Source organism: Perna viridis, chromosome 4 (genome assembly GCF_037379345.1).
Source record: "Perna viridis isolate PV_CMFRI_1.1 ecotype Kerala chromosome 4, ASM3737934v1, whole genome shotgun sequence".
In the NCBI taxonomy this organism is placed as follows: Eukaryota; Metazoa; Mollusca; class Bivalvia; order Mytilida; family Mytilidae; genus Perna; species Perna viridis.
This window is the reverse complement of record NC_142448.1, coordinates 35,313,251-35,324,265: the sequence shown is the minus strand read 5'-3', so window position 1 is coordinate 35,324,265 and position 11,015 is coordinate 35,313,251. Positions and strand designations below refer to the sequence as shown.

General features: G+C 34.5%; 1 protein-coding gene across 1 annotated transcript; it reads left to right on the top strand.

Annotated features, from left to right (window-relative positions):
- The first annotated feature begins 3,911 nt into the window (after window positions 1–3,911).
- LOC148619886 (uncharacterized) lies at window positions 3,912–10,223 on the top strand. The gene is made up of 2 exons (XM_088580270.1): window positions 3,912–4,489; window positions 9,834–10,223. The coding sequence occupies exons 1-2, from the start codon at window positions 4,064–4,066 to the stop codon at window positions 10,185–10,187; spliced, it is 780 nt and encodes a 259-aa protein (XP_088436396.1). The 5' UTR covers window positions 3,912–4,063; the 3' UTR covers window positions 10,188–10,223.
- Window positions 10,224–11,015: the final 792 nt, after the last annotated feature.

The window sequence follows — 11,015 nt, the reverse complement described above, 5'->3', positions numbered from 1 at the left end:
CCATGTATTGCTGACCTCTTCCTGAACTGTTAGAAGTCACTATTTGTGGCTAGAATAATTAAAGGCCTATCAAACAACATTTAGTAGACAAAATTGATAACACCTTTAGATATTTGGACGATATTTTTGCTCTGAACAACGACGACCTCAACATTTCTACTAAAGATATATATCATGAAGAACTATCTTTTAATGAAGCAGATATTGATAATGTTTGTTTCATGATCTTAGTATTCATGTCGGTAATGGGAAACTTAATACTAAAATTAACGATAAAAGGGATATGTTTTTCATTCCCAGTTGTCAACGATCCGTTTTTAGATGGCGAAGTGTCCTTGTCACCATCATATGGTGTATACATACCACAATTGGTTCGATTTTTTTTCTCGTAGAAACATTCACAATTTTTGTCAAGTCAATCTCTCACCCTTTGTTACACGGTAATCTTGTCACCATCATATGGTGTATACATACCACAATTGGTTCGATTTTTTTTCTCGTAGAAACATTCACAATTTTTGTCAAGTCAATCTCTCACCCTTTGTTACACGGTAATATTCTACACAAACTACGGAAAGCTCGATACTCAATAAGTTAACTAAAACGTTGAATATATGCTCATTCGTAAGGGAGATAGTTATGATATTGTTATCAATTCGTTAAGGATAGCATTTTTTTTTGTATTAACGGGGCATTGCTAAACTGCAAAACGAAATCGAAACGCAACGAAATTTAACAAAAACAACTGAAACGAAACGAAATTTATTAAACTGCGAAACGAAACGAAATTTACTAAAATGAAAAAAAAATTACAAAATCACTATTGCAAAATGGAATGGGAATACAGAATACTAACATGGTACGTTGTAATCAAAGATTGATTATAGCGGATCCCGTATTAACATTGATTCTCTCATAGGGTCTTTACATAGAAATTAAAACATTATATTTAAAATCAGTTTTTGACATGACATGTCCTTATTGTTTGACTTGTGATGTACCGTGATTTTCAAACCTGAATTGGAAGAATTGGGATTGATTTTACATACGATGGGGACATAACTTTTTGTAGGTTTAAACTGGTCTGGAGCTGGTATATCCGTTCACTGCTGGTAGTCCTTAGTTTGTGTATTAATGTAATTTATTTCCATTGTAACTAGGGACTCCGATCTTTTTGAACTGATTTTTAAGTACGTTTAATTGTGTAATATTTTCCACAGTGACCAGATTTTAAAGGGGGATGGTTGTGATCACGCCAAATTACTTGAACCCAGCCGCATTTTTTTTTGCGCCTGTCCCAAGTTAGGAATTTAATTAGGGCCTCAGTATGTCTTGTTTCGTTTTCACCTTTAGTTTATTTTTATGTTACTTAAGCATATATGGGGCAACTACTACGCTATGCCTGTGTATAATGATGTTTTGAGGCCTGTTATGTGGTGTGAGGGTTTCCTCGTCTTTCATTGAAGAGCAATGGGTGGTCTTGGGTTGACAATGGGTCAATAAGTGTAAAAATACTTCAAAGTAAGCTCTGAATAAAGGCGCCGACAACAAAAGTTAACAGAACGATGATACTCCTTCAATTTAAATTAAAGAGCAAAATAACGATACGAAGACAGATTAATGACAAACGTTGATCGTGACATAGGGTAGAACTCATTCATTTCTAACCAAGTATCATGCTGCAAGCACAGCAAACACCTTGGAAATAGTGGACAAAAATCCGAAATCGACAAAATTAGATAAAGGCAACGAAAAAGCACCGAAAACATGCTTCATTCATATATTATTTGTTGAAAATTTTGAATTTGACCTTGAACTTGATATCATAAAGCAATAAATGGGTAAACTTGTTTAGAATGGAAAAAGAGACTAAAGTAATTTGTTTTCGCGAACTCTCGACAATTCATGTGAGTGTTATTGCTATTTGAAGTAATTGAATGCTTAAGCATGTACAACTTTTAAACCATAAAACACAATTGAATTTTGACTTAATTACAGAGGTTGCCAAATTGTTGAGAATTTCAGAGTCAAAAGGGACAAATTAGCATTTCATAAATTTATTATCACATGCAATCGCTTATCTATGCGGAGGAACATTTTGTTATGTCCTTTCCGCCAGCCGTCCAGTCCATCACGCAGTTTCCTGCGCAACTCCTCTGTAACTACTCTCCGTACAGACTTAAAATGAACTTGATAGTAAGGAATCCACGTGCCTTTGTGCTAATATTTAGGGGGATACAGACAAACATACCAATTACACAGCAAAGGCGTATAATTATTTCTTAGGGGTATATTCATGGGTTACGGACTTTTTCCATTAGTTTATCATTGTAGCTTCACTAAATAATACGTCAGAAGCTTCGTTTATATTTTATGATGTAGTTCGGGGGACGCAGAAAGTACACGTTTTACAGGCGAAACAAACTTAGCGCTTTTACTCTATCCATGCATTAATCATTCGCAATCAATAGTATGTTAACAGCCAGCTTTTGTTCTGACAATGTAAATTAATTGTGCTGCTAACTTTCATTGCAAAATCAGATGAAGAATCGAAACACTTTACTGTCATTTAGCCGTCTCTTTAACAAAGGTTATTTTTAACTCTCGTCCCCTGCGAAGTTCGCCCGCTACCACTGTTTCATCTGTCGGTAAAATTCGTGCAAAGACGGACCGTGTAGGTATATCATAAGTGGATTCAAAGGGGACAGATTGCCCAGCCGCCTTATAAAATTGATCTGTTTTAAATGTTACATTTGCATAATACTGGTATTTTATAATAATGAAAATAACTCGGCACTTTAAGCATAATTCAATAAAGAATAAAGCAAGTTCTTTATTTTTCACATAATTGATATGATGCATATTTTTTCACATTTTTCCGATGAGGAAAAGTAAGGGACCACGCGGATTCGAAGCACCTTTTTTTGTAAATCTCTGGATCCACTAATGCAAACTCCGATAATTTATAGAAAACAAATCATAAGTACGACTATCCGTTAACTATAGTTTCATCGTTTGTATCGCTATTCCATTTTGTCTTATTAACGGTTCAGAGTTGATTTTCGTCTTTGCATGATATCTTTTATGTTCTTGATCGATGCTGAAGAATTACGTGAAAATTATATCATAATGATAGTACGATCAATCTAAGACAACAATTTGCAGACCGTAGCTCGTATAAAGAAATTCCAACACTACCTATCGGAAACCTATTCACATTCACCCTTTTGCACGGTGTAAGTAAACTTTTAATGCGATAAGTACTTGGTATTGAACTTTCAACTTCTTACTAGACTTTTAATTCTTAAATTCAACAGTTTTGCATTGCGGTTTATTATTGGGTGAAAAAATTGGGTAAAAGACAAAATCGGGATCAATACACGACCAAGAATTATTGAAAGTATTATATGAATGCTTATTATAGCAGAGGCTGTCTCGAGGAAAAGTAGACTTATTGTTGTACGAAGTTTTCTTTTGAGTTAGGTTCCTTGTGAAAATAATCTATATTGGAGACCTTGTATTGTGACATAATAGATGTACAATTGATTGGGATTTATTTGCATAACTTATTGCACCTATGTGTAAACAACTTGAAGATTGATGCAGCGAGATTCGGCTTTGTTAAGTCTGAGTCTAGTCGTTAAGAAACAATTTGATAGATCGCCTAGATTCTTTATGGTGCTATATGAAGAAGAATACTGCAAGATGACATTTTAATTCGGGAGTATATTTATGAATTTAAAAATCTTTCATCACGCTTTGTGATCTGGACGTCGATCAACTGGAATTATAATTTGAAAAGATTCGCAGTTATGCTTGATTCACGGGACGCAATACACATTATAGTTGTATCAATAGTTTAAATCTATATAGTTTTACATTATTATAACGGCATAACGTGATAAATTCCACCGAACATGGATCTATTGCCTTTTTAAATGGTTCTAAAATGGTATTAATGCTGAGACAATGAATGTCTAACTAAGGCCATATTAAGTGTATAAAGAGGATTACAAAGTTATTGTATTCTAACGTTAAATACATCAAAACATTACAAAAACAAATGTCGACACCAAAGGCAGGTTCTGTAATATTACCACCGATTACTGGAAGCCATAATAATGGGGGTTCAAGCCCGTCTCCAATGAATGGCATTATCTCTAACAGATCAAATGCACAACAACTCTTATACCGGAGTGTGCCTCCGAAAAATTCCGGGGAGTCTTTTTCGGATATGATCGGGAGTCCTACGATGGGGAAGTATGGAAGACAACATTTAGTTTCGTCTAATTCACCTATGGAATATGCAGAAAGATTTAAAGCTAGGCCTATGACAAAGCCAACTCTAGTCGAATTCGCAACCAAGGAACTTGAAAAAGTCAAACGGTCGTCGAATTCTATGAGAAATTCTAGGAGAAAAATAGAAGGATTTTTTCCTCCGATGAAGTTGCGGAAAAATGGTAAACCAATTACTCCTGATATGATGGATGTAAGTTTATTATGATTCACTTTTATTATCGAACCTTTCTTAAATTTTACTGCTTTTCCATGGTTTATTTTTTTCACGTAACTGTTTTTTCCTATATTCATCTTTGTCTTTATCAGGCGTGGATCCGGACACTGTGAAAGGAGGGTTAACGTTCCAAACTGTTCTTTGTCATTTTTTTACCCCACTCCTATTGCACTCAATTACAAAATTTTGAAAGGAAAAAGGGCTCAAACCACCGAACCTTCTTGGACCCACCAACATTTATGGTATTTATAGGTTTTTGCTTGTATTTGTATACTTTTCAAGTCAAAATACTTTTAATTTCAAAATGGTTTCTGGGGGCGAAACTAGACATTTATGAAAAGGCGGGTATTTGATCAGGAAATTTATTCAAGGAGAATTTCAGGTTATCAGTAACTGCTCATTTTTTGTCAAAACTTCGCACAAAACTTGCTAAATGTTCCAACAAAAGAGGAGTTCTATCCTTAGACCCGGTTTTCTGTTAAACCCGATCAGTTGTTTTGTGAAGACCACCCCTAACATACTGTAATTTCTTTCAATATTGTGATATCAACGATATTTACAAACTAGATTTCAGATGGTAGTAATAACCATGTGAATATACACATCTTAAAGATTTATATTTGTTTATTTTTAATACATTTGTGTAGCCTGTTTAAATTAGTTTTTGAATTGTGAAAGGATCGAAAAGTTCGATTACATTCGCATTTTAATTAAAAACACGTTTTCTATAATTAAAATCAAATAAATCTTGTATTACAACAATAAGAGCAAGACTTGTGGGTCTTATCTTCCTATTCTTATTCGAAACAGTCGTTATGACCACCAGAAAAGAGCTAACCATATATTGATGATTCTAAGTATCTACATAATCAAGGCGTTTGTAGAGTAATGGAGCCATGCTCCATGGACAGGAACGATAAATCGACATATGTTGCTGGAAAACATTAAAATATGCCAATTATTTGATCGACAATCATTGTCAGTCTATTGCGAATTCTTGAAAAAAGCCGGGTGCCGAACTAGATTGGATCCAATGTACCGAGCATTTAGAATTCCATTACCGACTCCTTTGTTGCCATAATGTACTTTATCTGTTGCGTTGTCCTAAAACATCTAACACGAAACCTATCTGCTTGGGGTAATTTCTCTGTTATGTGTTCTAGCCTCCGCGTTCCCCGTGTACTCTTGGCACCCATAGTACATGTATGTAGTTGCAGCTATCAACATCACATGTATTATAATGAATGCATGATACATGAATACGTGCATATGATTGGTCATTAAGTAAACTAATTCAGATTTTATCTCATTTTTCATGTATGTTTTGATCTTACTGAAACATTTTAACTGCAATTAAAAATTTTACGATTTAAACCCATTTCAAAATACTTGCAGTGTGTAATAAATTAAATTTGTTTTCACGGAACAAAAAAAATTTTCTTGTCCACTTAAAATAGTAAAACATACCATTCCTGATCAACAAAGATATCAGCAAGTTCATGGCTTACTTATAAATCTTTCTGGTATTTTATGATCAATATTTAGTTCTTTTTTTATCTATGACTTTGTTTGCCTCACATCGAACTGTTGTTAATGTTTGTTTAAAAGTTAAATCTATCTTGACAGTTTTACTCTATAAATTTGGAATTTCTATAAATCAGTTTCACGCCTGGTGATTTCAATGTTAATTTGTTGTGAAGTAGTTTTTAATGGAGAATTTTACTACGGCCTTGGAGTGTGTTTTTACACAGTTTCCGGCAAAGTGAATACTTCTTTCAATATATCATAGCTAAAAAGTATATTTCTGATACTTCCTTGTGATGTTTTATCATTTTGAATACCTTTTTTGTTTAAAAAAAAAACAAATGTATATTCTGATTTAACGCAACATTTACTATCAATCAAGAATCTCTGTCAAAATAATGACCATTTGCAAGGTATATTTAGAAATGTGTCTTATTCTAACAAACATTTTTTCAGAAAACGCAAAGAGCAACATTGGTTTCCTAGGCCATTGACTGAAATTCATTTTGGAATAGGGTCATTAAAATCTCTCGTTGACCGTATTCCTACATACATGCCCTGGCATGCTGTTAATAGGTTTGACAGGAGTCACAGTCAAAGACATCTTTCATACCACATTGGTGGCTTGAATTTTTATTTTGTGTTGACTCGATTTATGTTCATCTAACTGGCATGAAATGCTTGTTTCACATTTTTAAAATTGTTCTAAGTATTTTCTTTGTGGTATAAATGTTTTCATTTCATTCATTAATTATATACTATATTCGTTTGGCGAAAGTGTTCATGGTCATTGGATATGAAAGATATGTGGATAGCCGAGTTAATCAATGCACTTTGGGGCCCTGCTTTTCATTATTTTGTGTTTATATCGGACTAAACAGACACCAACATTTTTCTGAGCGGGGATGGGTGTTATGTTGGTATATAAGTACGGGTGTGCAGCAGAAAAGAGTTTTTTTATGAAAAGAAGTATGCGGAAATGGTAGAGATTCCACACACAAGTACCCTAGTTCCTGTTAAGTTATCCCAATCCCAGCCTGCTTGGGTTGTGTATAAAACGCCTACATTTCGGTCGAGCAGTGTTTGGAGAAAGCTTTAGCTAATACATATAACTTCTTGACCCTAGAGTATGTAGTGTTTATTCAATATTTACCCTTGGTGTCAAGAGGTTGTATAAACTTAAAACGAGGATCTTAACAACGAATTTAAGGTTTATGACTTTATACATTTACATCAATAACGTAGGTACAATTATGTAGGGGTGTAATGCATAACTAAACTGGCTTAAATCGCTATCAGTATGAATTTGGAATTTTGTCATGAACGTAATTCAGCAACCGATAATTTATTTCAACAAAAGATTAATTGGTCTCCGTTCAAGTTTTAGTCCGAGTGATTATGCATTTTAATCCCTTCAAGATTATCTTCTCAATGCATAATTATAAATGATTGTGATATACATGCATTTAGGACGTTGGCATTAGCTATACGATGGTGGTATTTAAGGCAGTAACTATTTGTTCCTTAAGGAAAATATGGGAAATTTGGTCTGATTTGAAATAAAGACATCTTCTATTGGCACATCTCCGTATCCATGGGTTTAATTTGCGAAAAAGGGGCATATGCATTTCGGTCATGTGGGTGGGGTAAGGGTAAATACCAAATTTAACGTTTTCTACTGGTATTCTAAATATATTATTATTGAAGAAACAAATAGATTTGATATTTTACAAATAATAATTCTATAGACACAACTTTTACCAGTCGATAAATAACAATAAGACAGAATTAGAATCAGAAAAGATTTTGCAGGAAAAAAGCACCCCTTTTTTATGGTATCATTTCAAGAAATATAGTAAAATCATGATACACAATTATATGTAAGTGGGTATATGTATTTTACGTGCAAACTTTTGCATGTAGCTAAGGTCTGCTTGAAGAACACACTATTAAAACTACTTCAACCACACCACAGATGTCATGCGCCTGTTCACAGTTTAACGAGTTGTTGGTCATTAGTTGTATCACATTTTAGTTTGATTGTGACGAATAGACTCTTTTGTGCTAACGTTGGGGTAGTCGATGAGAATGCGTAGAGCATGCTCATTATACACTTCCGCGAGGAAAATTCTTTTGTTCTACCCAAGCTCTACCTCGCGGAAGTGTATAATGAGCATGCTCACCAACTTACCACAAAAGGGTCCATTGTCATCGTTTTTTTTATTTATTGTGAAATTATTACTGTTGCTGTCGGGCCTTTTAGGGCTTGTTTAAAGATGTGTTTATACATTTTGTCACCTCTGAAGGTATTTACTGTTGCCATGGTTTCACCATGATATCCAATCTTCTTCTCGTCTTTTGTTTTCTAATTCTATATGCGATCAGGGGTACACTTTATTCATATGAACATGTCTCTGGTCGTCACCGTGAACTCGTGGATCGGATCGTTATGGTTTATCGATCTGCAATGTGAGAACCAATTTGTTCGCAGTCATAAGTTTCCTTTTTCGTCTATCCTGAACATGCTTTTTATGAACAATTCGGTGGTGTGTATGGAAAAGTAGAGGACGCTTACACTTTCGGTGCATCTGGTCCGTACTCCAGGTTTTAAAAGTCTGGATTGCTCACTTGCTTGTCTCTATGTGCAAGTTATTTTCGTCAATTCATGTTCATTGTTATGTAAATCAAGTTATTCCTGAATTATGTTCTTTTTGATTGTCGTTCAAATCCTTGTTCCCTTTTGTAAGCATGCTTCTTCATTTTAAATTAAAAAATTATTTGAAGAGAAAAACGGTAATGAATATCCTGCATCCTTGCAGGTGAAAGGAGTAGTGGCAACATGGTCTCCGAATGGCCTCAATTTAAACAAAATATTCTAATCCAATTGATTATACAGTATCTAAACAAGTTTGATATGTGTCATAGCTTGTTATAATAACTGTATATTTTATGTCACAATTTATATCTTATTGTAATTCTCAGCAACACCAGGATTTTGTATGTGGGGCTAGAAACGGTTTGTTATGCATTCACTTTTCTGTGTAATACGATGCAATATTTGGTAAAAATTCTTATTGCTGTGCCATTAGGTGATATTCACTTAAGTGGTTTTTACTTGCAATTAAAAAAAGCATTATATACCTACGCTGGCTGAAATTTATTTCCTTTTTAGAGAATATCGCTTTCGTACTTTCAACACATTGAATGTAGACTCACCTAAGACTCATGCAAGTAAATGGCATTATTAAAACAGGAACAATTTGATAAATCTGGGGATCTACGGTGCGTGTAGAACATAAAACTCTAAAGTGCCCACCCCCTGTGTCCTCTACTTTCAGATCCTAGATAGAACACTGATAATCGTTTTTGTTACTAACCATGGGTAGAACTGAAACTTTTTTCTCCCCTTTCCGAACCCGCTTCATTGCTTTCATTTCAAGTATTCTTAATCACTAAATTGATATACTGGTTGCATTTATACCATTCTAAGAATTGGCATATAAACATGGTTAGTATATTACCATCCGACCAGTATTTAATTTTATTTCTAATGTATAAAGGATTATTTTTTTAATCCTTGATGGTCTCTCAAATTTCACTTTTTTCTCAAAATACAATATCAGGTGACCAAAGAGGTACAATATATCCAAAACTTGTAAAAGTATATGGGTAAAAAATTGGTTATCCTGTAGAATTCTTGCTTTTAAATTTGAGACGTGTGCCGATATCGGCCACTTTGATATTTGCAAGTGGCAACACTCGAGAGCTCACTAACTTATTTCTTTTTAAATTTCAGACACAGCTAGCCAGCAAAATGGAGTTGATGCCGACGTCGTATTCCGATATACGTTCGCGTTCTGAGCGCGGGTTTCTGTCGACTTCACACTCACCATTTACCCGAAGGACGCCAGATTCCTACAGAACTTTACAACCGTATCAAGAAAACAATATAGTGTACCCCAGTGTTATATCAGAACAAGAAGGGGAATATGACGATTTAAGTTTATTACCACCACCCAAAAAACTTCTACCAAAGCGAGAGCTACCATGGGTGTTCAGATACAAAGTTAAACGAAGTATGAATGAACTTTCTAAAATAATGGCAAGTAAGCCACCTTCGATTCCGTCCTCGGATGGCTCCACATCGTGAGTGGTTTGACAGAGTTTGGAGGACAAAAAAAAACAACAGTATTAAAGTTTAAATCTCCGGTGCTAACTAATGCATTCAGGAGATTAACGGATTAAGTGGCGATGACCGGATAATCCTGTTTAGTAATTGTAATTAATGTTTTGTTTAGCAGGTTCTTGTAACAGAACAATTATTGACTGCTTATCAAACAAAGTTTACGTGCATATGGTGGAAATGGTTTGTTTATTGTTACACAAAGATATTGTCGTTTGGCAATGTTACGCTTCATGTTATTTAAATTAAAATTATTTGATAAACAGGATTTTCCCACTGTAAAAAGGTTTATCAGATCAAATGCTTGCTTGTACATACAAATATTTGGCAAGCTGAGTGACACAAAGCGAGTTTGAGTGTATCGTAAAATTATGACCTTATGTATCAGGGCTGCATGCATGGGTTGAAAATCTACCATATAGTTTGTTAGTATGTATTTTTTAGAGATGTTCCAAAGTACAATAATACACTAAATTCCTCGTTTCAAATTGCTCTATCATAGACAATTTTTATACGGGGGTGGGGGGAGGGGACAGTAATTTCAGGAGCAACTTGAGATGATTGTTCCCGTTAGAGTTTCCTGCACAAAATAACTGTTTGAATTTTTGATCGGTGAAAAGACAAGGCCGCTGTTACTAAATACGTAACATAGGGATTAGACAACAGAGTTTTTGCATATGTCTCCAAAAACCGTTAGGTTAAATCAAATTCGTACTTGGTTAAAAGTATTTAGCATCATGAGGTCTATCTGTGGTCAAATGTTGGCGAAAATCTGTGGACAAATGTTGAAGTTAT